Source organism: Oncorhynchus kisutch, linkage group LG2 (assembly GCF_002021735.2).
Source record: "Oncorhynchus kisutch isolate 150728-3 linkage group LG2, Okis_V2, whole genome shotgun sequence".
Classification (NCBI taxonomy): domain Eukaryota; kingdom Metazoa; phylum Chordata; class Actinopteri; order Salmoniformes; family Salmonidae; genus Oncorhynchus; species Oncorhynchus kisutch.
In genome coordinates, this window is record NC_034175.2 from 22,626,920 (window position 1) to 22,645,515 (window position 18,596).

General features: G+C 42.6%; 1 protein-coding gene across 1 annotated transcript in view; it reads left to right on the forward strand.

Moving 5' to 3' along the window:
- Positions 1–511: 511 nt before the first annotated feature.
- The window catches only part of myom3 (myomesin 3), a 75,687-nt gene continuing 57,602 nt past the window's right edge, over positions 512–18,596 (forward strand). Inside the window, exons 1-3 of the mRNA XM_020508836.2 lie at positions 512–793; positions 3,129–3,255; positions 15,540–15,644. Of these exons, the coding sequence (XP_020364425.1) occupies positions 3,149–3,255; positions 15,540–15,644 (212 nt within the window). The 5' untranslated portion in view covers positions 512–793; positions 3,129–3,148. The remainder of the gene's footprint in view (positions 794–3,128; positions 3,256–15,539; positions 15,645–18,596) is intronic.

Sequence of the window (18,596 nt, forward strand, 5' to 3'; positions counted from 1 at the left end):
TCTCAATTATGAGGGAAGGCCATTATGGGGCCAGATGAAGAGGAACACAGAGAATGGACTAGCCCCCACCCCCCATTTTCTGTGAATGTTCAACTACCAATATGTTTAAGATGATCTTGTTTTATAGACACGTTCACTATATAAAGTCAACCATATACTCACACTTATCCCAACCTGACAGTTACTGATCAGACAGTTGGTGGAATACCTTAGGCATCGTTTCCCCTGTGGTCATTCCAGCTGCTGCTTTCAGCTGCCTAGATCATACCGTCCACTCAACCCTCAACTCTATTGTGTTGTTCTATTGTTGCTACTGTGGCATCCTTGGCCGCCGGTCTGCAGTGCTGACTGTAAGTCTATCTGGCTGGATGACATTGGCCGGTGTGGGTGGGGCTTTGGGGTTTGGGGTTTGGGGGTTGGTGGTGGGGGCACCGGAGGGGACGTGTCAGTAGTCTATATTTACCACCTTGAGTGCATTGTGTTTGGCCACATTCTCTTTGTGAAGGACACTTTGTGTCCAGGGCCAAGGTTCACCTTCACTGCTCATACAGGGAGAGGCAGAGCGAGGAGCACCGGAGAGAAAGAATAGAGGTACTGTAAAGACAGGTGAGGCAGGGAGATTAAGAGAGAGTGAGACAGCAATTGAGATAGACAGACAGTGAAAGGTGGACAGGGGACAGAGAGAGAGAGAGAGAGAGAGAGAGAGAGAGAGAGAGAGAGAGAGAGAGAGACGTGTGTCCTTCATGCTCATCTTGAGGGCCTGTGGAGTATAACCCTTTCTTCAAAGACAAACGTAAGTGGCTTTTTAATTCACCCTTACGGTACACCGTGATGTCATGATGTAATGACTTCCTATTTTCTTTCTCATCCACAAGGACGTGTTAAGGATACATTGCAAGGGTCATAAACTTCACATGAATATATAGTGAAAACCAGTACTGGGAAAGTAACCCAATAACAATTAACGTCTGGTGACTTATTAAGTAAGGGAAATGATGGACTTTTAATTAAGCCAATGGCAGTGGTGCAAAGTACTTTAGTAAAAATACTTTAGAGAACTACTTAAGTCGCTTTTTGGGGTATCTGTACTTTACTATTAATATTTTGGACAACTTTTACATTTACTTCACTACATTCCTAAAGAAAATAATGTACGTTTTACTCCATACAATTTCCCTGCCACCCAAAAGTACTCATTACATTTTCAATGCTTAGCAGGACTGGAGAATGGTTCAATTCCCGTACAATTCCTGTCTCTGATCTGGCGGACTCACTAAACACACATGCTTCTTTTGTAAATTATGTCTGAGTGTTGGAGTGTGCCCCTGGCTATCCACACATTTTAAACAAAACAAGAAAATGGTGCCATCTGGTTTGTTAATTATAAGGAATTTGAACTTATTTATACTTTTACTTTTCAAGCTTAAGTATATTTAAGTATATTTAAAACCAAATACTTTTAGACTTTTACTCAAGTATTATTTAACTAGGTGACTTTCACTTTTACTTGAGTCATTTTCTATTAAGGTATCTTTACTTTCACTCAAGTGTACTTTTTCCAACACTGGCCAATGGGATGGCATATGTGTTTACAAAAATGTTTGCCTATGTTTCAGTGTTTGTATTATTGCTGAATTTTTCCTCAAATTCATGTGGTTGAACGTCATCCTCTTCCTCCATGGAGTAGCCTCAACGGCCTCCATATGCAAATAATTCATGTTACTATTACGCTGAGTTTGCATAGTCTAGGACATTTCCCTTTGTCTCTACAAGAAGTAAGACAAAAAAAAAACTGAACTTGAGAGTGCATAACTATTCACCCAATTTTAGTCTTCTCTGACCAGAGTACCTTCTACCATATGTTCTCCCACATGCCTTTTGGTGAACACCAAACGTGTTTGCTTATTTCTTTCTTTAAGCAACGGCTTTTTTTCTGGCCACTCCTCTGTAAAGCCCAGCTCTGTGGAGTGTACGGCTTAAAGTGGTCCTATGGACAGATACTCCAATCATATCTCAAGCTGGTTGAGTGTCAAAAGAGTCTCTACGTTTGGCAGCCTTCATGGATATGAGTTGAAATTACTCTCTCAGGACGATTAGGTAAAGCCCACATGTGTTGTTCAGACAATCCATGATCTACCAAATAATTCATCCCCATGTTACTTTGTCTTTTCTCATCAGAGAGTTGGACTTTGGAGTCTATTCAAGACATAGGGGAAATTGCATTGTGAGCAGAAAGAACATTACTCTCCACTTTCTCCACAGGGGTCCGGGTATCCAGGCACGCACCAGCTAAGACAGATGCATTTTAACACACTGGAGGTTGACCCTTTTACCACCTGTGCACAAACAACCCTTTAGTTTTGCACAACAATGAGCCGGGAAGGGAAACCAGTGGGGATGCTATCCTGCTGAAGCGTTTGCCATCAGCCGCTTGCTAACGTCAGACCAGCAGGCTCACTGCAATGTCATTCAAAGCATTAAAGCATTAGACACTAGCCACTCGCTAACGTTAGCCCAGGTCGTCCAATGTAATTCGAACAGACCAGAAGGAAAAACAAATGAGGGTGTTTATAATGCTAACGCGCTAACACTGGTGACAGTTGCTTGTGGGGGTGGGTGAAGGAAGTTATCACTCAGGCTCTGGCCTGGTTCTGTTGGTTGGGCGAGCTGCACTGTCGGCCTCCCCCAGAGTAGAGAGTGATTAATGACTGCTTGGGTGGCAGGCAGCGGCATGGTGGCAGACCTGAACTAATGAATTATAACTCGCTCAATGGCCCACAAAGGGCCAGTTCATTTAACAGAGGCCTGAAGCACACCTTTCTCCACGCCAGCTGCACCTGTCTTTACTTCAAACACAAAACAACGCATTGGATATGTGTTGTTGTTGTGCTAATACGATATTACAAGTTTTGGATGCATTTCCATTGACACCTGGCTATTTGAGATCCACCGTGAGCATAATTACTATGGTCATAAATGTACATATTCCTCACAATGAAAGTGAAAAGAGATCTCTGTAGCGTTCCTTTGCGAGTCTCCGACATGTCATCTCACAGAGTGATCCTGTGCAATGTTAGATGATTACATCCTCATCCCTCTCTCATCTCTCCTACCTCCTACCTCCACAGGTGTTGGTCAGGGGTTCACCATGGCAACCAAGACGCTGATGACACGGGTCCAGGAAGAGCAGTCCCACCAGATGTCCCATAGCATGGCACTGGCCTCGCAGATCAAGAAGAAAACCTTCACCTCCAGGTAAAGGCACCCTGGCACACACACCCTGCTTCGTCATCATACCATAGATCATGTTCAGCCAATGCTTTTTTATAAAAATTTGATAGAATAAAGAATTTCCAGAAGATATCTAGTTGAATATGGTGTTCTGTAGGTACACTATATTTTACAAAAGTATGTGGACACCCCTTCACATGAGTGGATTCGACTATTTCAGCCACACCCATTGCTGACTGGGGCATAAAATGGAGCACACAGCCATGCAATCTCCATAGACAAACATTGACAGTAGAATAGCCTTACTGAAGAGCTCAGTGACTTTCAACATGGCACCGTCATAGGATGCCACCTTTCCAACGAGTCAGGTCAACTGTAAGTGCTGTTACTTTGAAGTGGAAACGTCTAGGAGCAACAGCGCCTCACTCGCGATGTGGTAGATCACACAAGCTCACAGAACGGCACCACTGAGTGCTGAAGCGCGTGGTGTGTAAAAATCATCTGTCCTCGGTTGCAACACTCTCTACCGAGTTCCAAACTGCCTCTGGAAAAAATGTCAACACATTAACTGTTTGGCGGCAGCTTCATGAAATACGTTTCCATGGCCAAGCAGTCGCACACAAGCCTAAAATTACCATGCACAATGCCAAACGTTGGCTGGAGTGGTGTAAAGCTCTCTGCCATTGGACTCTGAAGCAGTGGAAACGCATTCTCTGGAGTAATGAATCATGCTTCACCATCTGGCAGTCCAACGGATGAATCTGGGTTTGGAGAACGGTACCTGCCCCAATGCATAGTACCAACTGTAAAGTTTGGTGGAGGAAGAATTATGGTCCGGGGCTGTGAAGGTAAATCTTAACTCTGCAGCATACAATGACATTCTAAATGATTCTGTGGTTCTAAATTTGTGGCAACAGTTTGGGGAAGGTCCTTTCCTGTTTCAGCATGACAATGCCCCTGTGCACAAAGTAAGGTCCATACAGAAAGGATTTGTCAAGATCGGTGTGGAAGAATTTGACTGGCCTGCACAGAGCCCTGACCTGAACCCAGTCGAATACTTTTGGGATGAATTTCAACACCAACTGCGAGCCAGGCCTAATCGCCCAACATCAGTGCCCGACCTCACTGATGCTCTTGTGGCTGAAGTCCACGCAGCAATGTTCCAACATCTAGTGGAAAGCCATCCCAGACAAGTGGAGGCTGTTATAGCAGCAAAGGGGGGACCAACTCCATGATTTTGGAATGATATGTACAAAATACAAAAAAGTACCAAAAAAAACAAACACTTACTTTATGGAAAGTACAGTCAATATTGCACCATCCAAGTACTACTGTATGTTACCGGATATGTGCATAGCTAGACAGATGAAAAGTGCTCTGTATATAATGGAGCCCTGTTTTGTTGTGCGTTGTGGGATGACATTAGAGCTTTTAAATAAGGACATGTAGCCAGTCGGGCAGTTATTGTGAGGTCATTGAGACAGCAGAGCAGTGACGCAGTGTGTGTCCGGGAGTGTGTGTGTGTGTGTTCGCTTAAGGACAGTATTAGAGCTACACTCACATGCACAAACACGCGGTACACACAAGTCCATGTGGATAAAGTAGCCTTTGCATTGCACTAATATACTGTATGCAGGCATACACATTCACATACACATTCACATACACATTCACATACACATTCACATACACATTCACATACACATTGAGACCCTCTCCAGAAAGAGAGACACGTTGCCGCTTTTATTGATTTACCTACGGATGGGCAGTCAACCTTGTCTGCCTCTCCCTGCCAAAGTCAGCCTTCAATCCCCAGAACAGCCCTGACTCACCACAGAGTCACCCATGCTCATATAAACACACATCAACCAACCAACATTGACTCAAAGACTGCCCACACAAATTCTGCACACACATGTACAGATAGAGGACTCACAGACACACACTTTAAATAACCCCCCAACCCGGCACACAAAGAGATGGCCTTGGATGAAGCCTCTTAGTGTCTTTTTAAACCCTGTCACACGGTATTGAACTATCTTCACACACACACGCATACACTAAAACACATGCATATGTGCATGCACGCGCGCGCACACACACACACCATACCATTATGTGCATGGCGCCGTTAGGCTACCATTTTACAGGCTCCTAAACAATTGTGCTATTGTGTGTGTTTTTTTGCGTTAATTTTAACTTATTTTTTGTACATACTGTTTCTGCCACCGTCTCTTATGACTGAAAAGAGCTTTGGGATATCAGTGCAGCGATTACTCACCTCGTAATGGACAAAGATTTTTTTCTTTAACGAGTCGGACGCGAAGGATGTACTTCAGACAACGGACAAGGCCCAAATCCCCATCATTCGCATAAGGAAGAGATGGAGATATCGGGGGGGGGGGGTAAGTCAGGGTGCCTTGTAAGGATCCGACGGTGAGTGGGTAATCCACCTCTAACATCAGTCCTATTAGCCAATGTGCAGTCATTGGATAACAAACTGGATGAGCTCTGATCAACACTATCCTACCAACGGGACATTAAAAACTGTAATATCTTATGTTTCACCGAGTCGTGGATGAATGTCAACATGGATAACATACAGCTGGCTGGGTTCGAGGCACCAGCTGCTCCGGAAGACTGTGTGATCACGCTCTCCGCAGCCGATGTGAGTAAGACCTTTAAACAGATCAACATTCACAAGGCCACAGGGCCAGACAGATTACCAGGATGTGTACTGCGAGCATGTGCTGACCAACTGGCAAGTGTCTTCACTGACATTTTCAACCTCTCCCTGTCTGAGTCTGTAATACCAACATGTTTCAAGCAGACCACCATACTGCCTGTGCCCAAGAACACTAAGGTAACCTGCCTTAATGACTACGAACCCGTAGCACTCACGTCTGTAGCGATGGAGTGCTTTGAAAGGCTGGTCATGGCTCACATCAACACCATCATCCCAGAAACCCTAGACCCACTCCAATTTGCATACCGCCCCAACAGATCCACAGATGACGTAATCTCTATTGCACTCCATGCTGCCCTTTCACACCTGGACAAAAGGAACACCTATGTGAGAATGGTATTCATTGACTACGGCTCAGCGTTCAACACCATAGTGCCCTCAAAGCTCAACACTCAGCTAAGGACCCTGGGACTAAACACCTCCCTCTGCAACTGGATCCTGGACTTCCTGACGGGCCGTCCCCAGGTGGTAAGGATAGGTAACAACACATCTGTCACGCTGATCCTCAACACGGGGGGGCCCTCAGGGGTGCGTGCTCAGTCCCCTTCTGTACTCCCTGTTCACCCATGACTGCATGGCCAAGCATGACTCCAACACCATCATTAAGTTTTCTGATGATGCAACAATGATAGGCCTGATCACCGGCAACGATGAGACAGCCTATAGGGAGGAGGTCAGAGACCTGGCAGTGTTGTGCCAGGATAACAACCTCTCCCTCAACATTATCAAGACTAAGGAGATGATCATGGACTACAGAAAAAGAAGGACAGAGAAAACCTACATTCTCATGGACGGTGCTGTAATGGAGCAGGTTGAAAGCTTCAAGTTCATGGTCCAAACACACCAAGACAGTCGTGAAGAGGGCAATACAACGCCTATTCCCCTTCAGGAGACTGAAAAGGTTTGCGATGGGTCCTCAGATCCTCAAAAAGTTCTACAGCTGCACCATCAAGAGCATCCTGACAGGTTGTATCACTGCCTGGTATGGCAAATGCTCGGCCTCCAACTACAAGGCACTACAGAGGGTAATTCGTAAGGCTCAGTACATCACTGGGGCCAAGCTTCCTGCCATCCAGGACCTCTATACCAGCCTGTGTCAGAGGAAGGCCCTAAAAATTGCCGAAGACTCCAGCCACCCTAGTCATAGACTGTTCTCTCTGCAACCGCACTGCAAGTGGTACCGGAGCACCAAGTCTTGGTCCAAAAGGCTTCTTAACAGCTTCTATCCCAAAGCCATAAGATTCATGAACAGCTAATCAAATGGCTACCCGGACTATGTGCATTGAGCCCCCCAACCCCATTTTTACGCTGCTGCTACTCTTTGTTTATTATCTACGCATTGCCACTTTACCTCTACCTACAGTGCCTTGCGAAAGTATTCGGCCCCCTTGAACTTTGCGACCTTTGCCACATTTCAGGCTTCAAACATAAAGATATAAAACTGTATTTTTTTGTAAAGAATCAACAACAAGTGGGACACGATCATGAAGTGGAACAACATTTATTGGATATTTCAAACTTTTTTAACAAATCAAAAACTGAAAAATTGAGTGTTACCTCAATTTGATATTACCTCAATTACCTCAATTACCTCGACAAACCTGTGTCCCCGCACATCGACTCTGCATCGGTACCCCCTGCATATAGCTACTGTTATTTTATTGTTGCTCTTTAATTATTTGTTATTTTTCTATTTTCTTATTTTTTCTTTTCTTTTCTTGTTATTTTTAAATACTTTCTTAGTTGTTTTTCTTAAAACTGCATTGTTAGTTAAGGCCTTGAACTGTTGTATGTGTGTTGTATATGTGATCATACTTCGTAACTATTGTGTGGTGTTTTTAACGAAATGAATAACCAGCCAGTGGTCCCAGTTGATTGGTGTTTACTCTGATGATAGACACATGAAAGCACATTAGATATGCAGGACGACAGTGTGTTGGGGTGGCAGGTAGCCTAGTGGTTAGAGTGTTGGGCTCGTAACTGAAAGGTTGCTCGATCAAAATGCCTGAGCTGACAAGGTAAAAATCTGTTGTTCAGGTCCCTGAACAAGGCAGTTAACCCACTGTTCTTAGGTTGTCATTGTAAATAAGAATTCATACATGCCTAGTTAAATGAAGGTAAAAAATACATGTTTTATGTTGATGGCTGTAGATTGTGATTCAAAGCATGCATGTCAATATCAGACTGGGCATTTTGTATTCAAACATCATAACAATGACAACCATTTTACACAATACAATAAAGGGAAGTACCTGACGATAAACACAAGGAAGCGCATTAGATGTGCAGGACAACAGTCTGTTGATGGCTGTAGATTTGTGATTTGTCTGTTAGCATGGAAATAACTGAATTAGCAGGGAGCTAATGTGACCAATACAATTAGAGCATGCTAGCTAACTCGTTCTTATAGCAATAATATATAAAAGTTCCCACTATCTAACAGATACTGTACACATACACAGTATAGTGGTTAGTGATTTGGGGATCAAATCCCGAGCTGACAAGGTAAAAATCTGTCGTTCTACCCCTGAGCAAAACAGTTAACCCACTGTTCCCCGGGTGCCGAAGACGTGGATGTTGATTATGGCAGCCCCCCGTGCCTCTCTGATTCAGAGGGGTTGGGTTAAATGCAGGAGACACATTTCAGTTGAAGGCATTCAGTTGTACAACTGACTAGGTATCCCCCTTTCCCTATATACACATCTGGAGATATACACTACTGTTCAAAAGTTTGGGGTCACTTAGAAATGTCCTTGTTTTTGAAAGAAAAGCAGAAAAATGTGTCCATTAAAATAACATCAAATTGATCAGAAATACAGTGTAGACATTGTTAATGTTGTAAATGACTATTGTTGCTGTAAACGGCTGATTTTTAATGGAATATCTACATAGGCGTACAGAGGCCCATTATCAGCAACCATCCCTCCTGTGTTCTAATGTCACGTTGTGTTAGCTAATCCAAGTTTATCATTAATCCTAATTGATCATTAGAAAACTCTTTTGCAATTATGTTAACACAGCTGAAAACTGATGTTCTGATTAAAGAAGCAATAAAACTGTCCTTCTTTAAACTAGTTGAGTATCTGGAGCATCAGCATTTGTGGGTTCGATTACAGGCTCAAAATGGCCCGAAAACAAAGAACTTTCTACTGAAACCCATCAGTCTATTCTTGTTCTGAGAAATGAAGGCTATTCCATGCGAGAAATTGCAAAGAAACTGAAGATCTCATACAATGCTGTGTACTCCCTTCACAGAACAGCGTAAACTTGCTCTAATCAGAATAGAAAGAGTGGCAGGCCCCGGTGCACAACTGAGCAAGAGGACAAGTACATTAGAGTGTCTCGTTTGAGAAACAGACGCCTCACAAGTCCTCAACTGGCAGCTTCACTAAATAGTACCCGCAAAACACCAGTCTCAACGTCAACAGTGAAGAGGCGACTCCGGGATGCTGACCTTCTAGGCAGTGTTCCTCTGTCCAGTGTCTGTTCTTTTACCCATCTTAATCTTTTCTTTTTATTGGCCAGTCTGAGATATGGCTTTTTCTTTGCAACTCTGCCTAGAAGGCCAGCATCACGGAGTCGCCTCTTCACTGTTGACGTTGAGACTGGTGCTTAAAGCTGCAATATGTACATTTAGGGCGACCCGACCCGATCTGATATTTTCATTGAAAGCAAGTCTAAGAAGCAGCAGATCTGTTCTATGTGCACTATTTCTATGCTTCCATTATGAAGTTTTGTTTTTGAGGCTTTTATTTTAGTTTTTTTACACCAGCTTCAAACCGTGTAAAATACAATATTTTTGCAGTTGAGACACAACATCATCATAATAATAATAATAATAAATTACAATTGTAGAATGCTTTTCATTAACAGATTAACATTAACAAGTTCTTTGTATTGAGAACAACCATTAAAATAAAAAGGCTTTAAAAAAGGACTATAAACTTTCAAAGATGGTTTAGTACTATACAAGATACAGAAAATAATGAAGGACTCGACAAGAACAAAACAACAGAATTCTAAGCTAACATATAAGACCAACAACGGACACCACGAGCTCTTGAATATAGGGTGGGTAATTTCAATCGTAGAAATATAATTCATATATCCTGTCCCTTCAGACCACTGCAGTTTAGCTGGTACACCATTGAAATGTAAATTGAATTGAACATTTCACTTCTAATTACTACCACAAATATGGCATCCGGTCCACCCACCATTAAATGTCATTTCTGTTCTATTATCTATATTTCTATGATTTCAATAGTTTTCTTGTGGAGGATTGACAGTATAATTTAAAACAACAGACATTCCAATTCAAGTCAACATTCTCTGTTAAGTGCCCTCTTATACCCCTATAAACAGTAAGGAGAACACTTGCTGTTTGGGAGGCAAGTCGAGACAATAAAGTTGTACGGCATCTTAAAGTAATAGGAGAGGTGCTAACTTTGGCTCAACTTTGATCCACAAGGGTCCATTACACTTTAACAAGAGCAACTACCGCTGCATTCAGGAGATATTCTGAGAGATAATGCTTGTATCAGGTCTTATGTGGGCTGCTTGGCCTATATTCGGGGTTTTGAATTGCCCCACGCTACAACACATTTCTGAAAGTCCGAGTTTATTTCCCCCACAAAGTGAATACAGCCAGCTAATTTATGTAGCCATATTGCTCCAGGCACTCCTTTCAGAAAGAAAGACTACTTGTGATGACAATGCAAATTGTTGTGACTTCCCGTTTTATTTCGTTTATTTGCTGGGACAGTTCCCCTTTTTCACAGAGCTCAGAGAGAGCAACTTCTGCTTTTTCTTTTGTTTGGTTCCTGGACTGTTCCGCAGCGTGCAGAGAGAGAGTGATAGGGTGTTGTTGAATAATGTAGCATGGAGCCTAAGGCTGGACAATATCACTCTGGCTCTGGTCCACTAAGCACATACAATAAATAGAGGCCTGCTCCTTCAGAAAAGTGTGTGGTTTCGATATTGATATCATTACTCCCCAACATGTGGCTGAAAAACAACACGAGGGGGGAGAAAACACACTAGCAAATCTTTACAGAGTTATAGTGTAAATTCATAGATGATATGCTTTCAAAGGGATCAATATTAATGCATCTCTTTCCAATATAGAACAGGATACATGGGCATCCTATGAGATACCTTTTGTCATGTAGTGTATCTGGGCACCTACTTGTCCAACATCTCATTCCAAAATCATGTGGTTAATACGGATTTGGTCCCCCCATTGCTGCAATAACAGCCTCCACTCTTCTGGGAAGGCTTTCCAACAAGAGCATCAGTGAGGTCGGGCACTGATGTTGGGCGATTAGGCCTGGCTCGCAGTCGGTGTTCCAATTCATCCCAAAGGTGTTTGATGGGGTTGAGGTCAGGGCTCCGTGCAGGCCAGTCAAATTATTCCACATCGATCTCAACAAACAATTTCTGTATGGACCTCGCTTTGTAAATGGGGGAATTGTCATACTGAAACAGGAAAGGGCCTTCTCCAAACTGTTGCCATAAAGTTGGAAGTACAGAATCATCTAGAATGTCATTGTATGCTTTAGTGTTAAGATTTTCTTTCACTGGAACTAAGGGGTCTAGCCCGAACCATGAACAACAGCCCCAGACCATTCCTCCTCCACCAAATTTTACAGTTAGCACTATGGTAGCTATGGTTTTCCTGGCATCCGCCAAACCCAGATTTGTCCGTCAGACTGCCAGAGTCCAACTGACGGCGAGCTTTACACCACTCCAGCCGAGGCTTGGCATTGTGCATGGTGATCTTAGGCTTGTGTGCAGCTGCTCGGCCAAGGAACCCCAATTCATGAAGCTCCCGAAGAACAGTTCTTGTGCTGACGTTGCTTCCAGAGATAGTTTGAAACTCAGTTGCGAGTGTTGCAACCGAGGATAGATGATTGTACGCGCTATGGGCTTCAGCACTTCAGCTGAGACGTTGTTGCTCCTAGACATTTCCACTTCACAGTAACAGCACTTACAGTTGACCGTGGCAGCTCTAGCAGGGCAGAAAAGGTTGACGAACTGATTTGTTGGAAAGGTGGCATCCTATGACGGTGCCATGTTGAAAGTCACTGAGCTCTTCAGTAAGGCCATTCTACTGTCAATGTTTGTCTATGGAGATTGCATGGCTGTGTGCTTGATTTTATACCCCTGTCAGCAAACGGGTGTGGCTGAAATAGCCGAAACCACTCATTTGAAGGGCTGTCCACATACTTTTCTATAAACATAATCATGTAAAAATAGCTGTATTCAAGTAAGTCTTTCCAACATAGAACAAGCCACAAGAACATCCTATTATGTAAAATATACCAGTAAAAAGATGTAGGATCTTAATTTGAGCCAGTTTGCTACAGAAGGAAAACAATCTTGCAGCAACAGGAAATGTGAATTATTTTGTGGATTATAATTAATAAACATTATTTGTAGGGGTTGATACATTTTTTGTTTGGTCAGATTAAGTCAGATTTTTTGGGGTGGACATTATTAACTTTAGAAGCCTTTGTAAACCTCAAAGTACACTACATGTTTACATTTCCTGCTGTGCAGGAAAATTCTCAGCAACAAAAGAGTGATCAAATGACGATCCTACTGTATGGATTCATTAGCTGTCCTGTCTTAGAGATCTACCCAATGGCTTTCACTGTTTTTCTCTTCACGCCTCGGAGACATTTAACAACGTCTTGTTGGCTGTACCGAGACAAATACACCCTCTGCACCTGGTTTCACACCTCCCTGTAACAGGGTGAAAATGAGCTATCCAACCAGCCTAAGGCAAGTCTATGGAATAATAGGTTGTTTACACTAGTACCCCAAGGACAAATTTGATCTCAATCTTTTTGTTCGTCCATCCAGATTGCAGACCTGCAGGTTAGTCTAATTTAATAACTCCAGATGAAACAGGAACAGTAGAAATCGGGGCCTGCTAAATTTGAAGGCAGATTTGAATCGAGACAATAAGAGTGGCTGGCTGTGATCCCTACTAAACCCTCATTGGTATCTGCTGGGTATTAAGGGCCTTTGTGTGCTCATGTGGAACTGCTACTCCTCTGCCCACTGTTGTGCCACTGCAGTGTCGAATCAAATCAAAATGTATTTGTCACACGCCTCGTAGACAACAGGTGTAGACTTACTTATCAGTGAATCAGTGAAACGTATACTTACAGTGAGGGGAAAAGTATTTGATCCCCTGCTGATTTTGTACGTTTGCCCACTGACAAAGAAATTATCAGTCTATAATTTTAATGGTAGGTTTATTTGAACAGTGAGAGACAGAATAACAACAACAAAATCCAGAAAAACGCATGTCAAAAACGTTATAAATTGATCCCTCACTGTATTGGTCCTTTTGTGTGTGTGTGTTTGTGTGTGTGTGTGAGAATGACATTGGCCTAGCTCGAGATAGCTGAGAGGCACAAGAGATGCACTTTTGAATTAGAACCACTACTGCGTGCTTCTGTCACAAACAGGCACAGAGCCATGGCTACTGGTGCGTCCCCTGAAGGTCCATGACACCATTTGTTTTTTAAATAAAAAATTGTTACCTGGGAAATGATGGCATGTGATCTTGCAACAGCAAATGAATACAATGCTGCTGCTTCTTAATTAAGCACATGTCTACACAACATGCACTGGATTCATAGCCAGAGGTCAACAAACAATCCTTATGATTAGTGACCCTGTTGCAATTGTTAAGAGCTGGGTTGTATTCATTAGTCCACACCGTATCAAAGTGTTTTGAAACAGAAAAAAAAGAAGCTTTTCCTATTGGACAAGTTCTGGTTGTCCCTTCCTGTTTCATTTTGTTTTATTTTTGTTAATTGCCAAATGAATATGACCCTGGGGTCAAAACATTGGCCGTTCGTTCCTCCTGGCTCTACAACCTCCCCACAACAACACAACATGGCTTTATGCACCACTGAAAAAGAGGAACAAAGCCGATTAGAACTAGCAGAACAGAAGGCAGCAGGTGATTATAACATTACTCTCAGTTGAGAGAAAACAGGTCAGCCACAGCATTGCCTGACTAGATTTCAGCTTGGTTAGAACCCCACATGGGAGCACCTATCTCAACCAGATATCACGTCAGCTGCAGTTACTGGCTGGGTGGGTGTTTTTGTGGGACTTTTTTAATTCATGATCCATAAAAACAGGATGAACTCGCAGGGATGTTTAAAGATTCAACATGATGCTCATTTGTCATAACTGAAAAGGCCACAGAGAAGATTTATGCACAATTGCTACAGCTGCCATGCTAAATCAAATCAAATCAAATTGTAAGGTCTACACAACAGGTGTAAACCTTACCATTAAATGCTTACTTACAAGCCCTTAACCAACAATGCAGTTTTAAGAAAAATAAGAGTTAAGAAAATATTTACTAAATTAACTAAAGTAAAAAGAAAGTAACACAATAAAATAACAATAACAAGGCTATATACAGGGGGTACCGGTTAATCGAGGTAATTGAGGTATTATGTAATGTACTGCAGGTAGGGGTAAAGTGACTATTACCCCCCGAGAAAATGGGGGATAATTGCAAAAACCGAATATTGTATAGAATGTTAATTAACATGGTAATAATTAATCACACAACTGATTTATTGTTCTTATCTTTACACCCTTTTTACATTGATTTGGAGGTTCCCAGGTGTTGCACTGCTGTGTTCCCTTAAAATTGATATGACGAAAGGCCTTGCACGTGTTACTTAAAAGCAAGAGATAACCACTTCAAATCTTACATTGAACAGACTTACACAATGCATCCGGAGGTGATATCACAAATGATTTTACAAACCATTCAATAGCGACGACTGACTAGTGAATACAATGCTGCCTCTTTATTCCCTCTCTACCTTTATTCTGTATCTAGTCGCTGATCCAAATAAAGGCCTGTAGTCCACTCTAAGCTGTAGAGCTAGTCAGGTGGTCTTAGATTGGACATCGTTATTCACAGAGGTTATCAGTCTCTATTATCATGCTGAACTACATCTCTATCTCAGCTGTTAATATTGCCTTTGTTTCTATTCAGCTGTTATTCTCAACAGCTTGTTCTGTTGGTAAGTAATCAGACTCCAGAGCACTTTGACAATTGCTGAGTGTCACAGGAATTGGAAATAATAAAGGCAAATGTAAGCAATGTTTCCACGTTTCATTTGACATTGTAATTTTAAAAGCCAAAGCCATGTCCCCAGTAAAAATGGTTGAATAAAACATTGTGCTTGAAATTTAGATTTGTTATTTAAAGGTCACCTATGAGCGGAACTCCCTCAGGTTGTGTGGCCTCCCCTGGTGGTCAGATTCAGAATAGCAGGACAGTTGTAACTACACTTGACTTGGGGCTGAGATTTCCTGTAGATGTCTGACACCCTCGTAGAAATGACACCATCTAGCTTCCGTTACACGAACCCTGTCCCACAACTCTTGTCGGACAAAACAACCTCCTCATGATTAATTGATCATTTATTGAATTATCTGATTTCTACTTTGATTAAAATACCCAATGAATCTAATATGTTGTTGTTTGTTCTATGTCCCTGTGATGCACCAGTGATGAGGAGGCTTCCTACTCTGAGTTCTATCCCATCATTCCCGGTGATGTGATGTCGGTCAAGGAGATCCTGAACATCGGCAAATTCCCACGGCACAGGACATGGTATGTTGAGAAGAGTTACTCAGGTGTTAGGGTGTCTGATATATACAGTAATACAGTAAGACTTGTCCAGACCAGAATGGCCCATAGGGCATGGTTCTATGTCCTATTTCTGTAGCGTGAGGTAGCTTCATGTACAAGCACACCCCCCTGCATAGTCAATACAATACGATTGGTACAATTCGTAACTAAATTATGCTTCTAAAATGCATTCACGCACCAGCAACGGCCCGTTGTAACAGGAGCACCCTGAGGTAAGATCAATGAATGCTATTATGAAACAATTATGAAATAAATGATGGCAAAGTCAGAGTTGAGGCAACGTTCAAACTGAACCGTCTACAATCGGCAACGCCTCAGCGAAGCACAAAGCAAAGACATCTCTGCTGCATCTTCTCCTGACTAATTCATCCCTGCCTGGTAGTGCTTCCAGGCTTATCTCTCCTGTGTAGAGCACATCCAGAGTGAGGCGTGGGGGTAGTCCAGCAGTTTAGGTCACTGCCTTCAGAATACATGTACTGTTGCTCACATGGGTTTGAATCTGACCCACTGCACACTCTTTCATTCGACTTTTCCTGTTGCAATCACTTCTATATTTAAATCCCAGCCCCCGTCCCCGCAGGAGGCCTTTTGGTAGGCCGTCATTGTAAATAAGAATTTGTTCTTAACAGACTTGCCTAGTTAAATAAAGGTTAAATAAAAAATATACATCCAATCAAATCGAATAGACTCAGAACATGACTCTGCAGTCAGCACAGTCTCTGACTCTCTGTGGACAGCTATCTGTATGAAACATAGCGTAGGCCTCTAAGTTAGCAACATCAGCTATAAATATCAATGGGGACGCCATGAAACGCCAAAGCCAAAGCAATCTCTGCATCCTCCCACTCCACCATCCATGACAAGATGAGATCAAGTTCCATTAGCGCTGGCCCTTAGATCAAGGACCATCCTTCTGAAGCATCAGAGATTGACGATAAAACAAAGATTCCATTCATGTCTCTTTTTTGATTTTCACTCTTCTTTTTCACTGTCATTTAAAACTCCAGCTGCTCTATGACCTCATATGCTGGCTCAATAAATTTATATGAGATGCCAATAAACTAAACAGTAACGTTATAGAAGAGGGAGGGAAGAGAAAAGGGCTGCGGAGGAGGTGAATGTGATGAAGTAGGGTGCATCTTTTGTTTAAAGATTATATCACAAGCTTGGGGATTTCATAACCAGCTGTCATTGTAGAGAATGTTATACATCTCAAAATAAATAGGGCTCCAGACTGGAAGGTTTAGGTCACAGTAAACATGATGGGAAGGGGGATAACACCTTTATCCAGGTACACCTTGCCCTGTCCCTATTGTTCATGTGGCTGATAATGTGATTCAATGTAGGCCGTCATTGTAAATAGAATTTGTTCTCAACTATTTTACTTCAGCTTGAAGCTGGGGTTTTGCTAAACCAATCCAAAAGGAGTTAGATTTGACATCTCCAAGTATAATGTAACTGGAATAAATGGTTGAAACAAAACATCAAGACCTTTTCGGTCATTGAGGCACCTCAACCCTAAAAACCAATCAGGTCATGCCTGTCATGACGTTGGCCTGGGGGTAGGTTTATGACAGTCATAAATACCTCTTCCCCCCTTTTTCCTCTCTCTAGCCTACTGATGTGAAATTTGAAAACCCCTTGGTTAACATAGAGAGTCTGCGAACATCAGAAGGTGGGGCGAAAATTAACTATATTCTGGTAATCCGACCAATTAAATAACATATGCGGTGTTACTTAATGAATATGATGTCAGTCCGGTTGTCATCTGAAACATTCTCCTCAATGATTGGATGACATAAACTCTACAGTGGAAAGTCTACACATCAGAGTTATCGGATTCACATGGAATTGTTTTTCAATTTAAATGTTTGAATATAAAATTATTGGTGAAGAGATGAAAAGTAATTTTAGCTTCCAAATTTGAGATTCGGGTTTTCATAAGGTTTAGGGCTCTGCTCAATCAGTGGCCCGCCCCTGTGAAGAGACATGGGGTATAAAACTTTTCAGACACACCCTTCTCGCTCCACTATATTTTTATTTATTTTTATTTATCTGTTATTTTACCAGGTAAGTTGAATGAGAACACGTTCTCATTTGCAGCAATGACCTGGGGAATAGTTACAGGGGAGAGGAGGGGGATTAATGAGCCAATTGTAAACTGGGGATTATTAGGTGACCGTGATGGTTTGAGGGCCAGATTGGGAATTTAGTCAGGACACCGGGGTTAACACCCCTACTCTTACGATGAGTGCCTTGGGATCTTTAATGACCTCAGAGAGTCAGGACACGGGTGCCGTCTTTCGGATGGCACCCGAAAGACGGCACCCTACACAGTGCAGTGTCTGGTCACTGCCCTGGGGCATTGGGATATTTTTTTAGATCAGAGGAAAGAGTGCCTCCTACTGGCCCTCCAACACCACTTCCAGCAGCATCTGGTCTCCCATCCAGGAACTGACCAGGACCAACCCTGCTTAGCTTCAGAAGCAAGCCAGCAGTGGTATGCAGGGTGGTATGCTGCTGGCAAAAGCCTATATATAGCCCAAAAGCAATATAAAGCCTTGATGTAACTTCCTGTTCCAAGTACGTGAGGTCTGCAGCCTCTGCGTTAAAAGGACTAACATGTCAACTACAGAACTAAAAAACCTCAGCGTGAGTTTTGGTTGCGAATGGTATGAACTTTGAACTCTTATTCACTACAGAAGTGATACCTCCTAGCCGTTGAGTTAGCCACAGCAGCTGCAAACGCGGGCTAGGAAATAACAGACAGAGTGTCCCGTCTACCACACAACGACGTTACTACAACGTATCCAATTGACCACCAGAGACATTCTTCAAAGGACAAAGGACCCGGTTTGGCAACATGGTCTTCCATCTACCACCAACCTACCGAAGCGCAGCTTAGAGTAAATA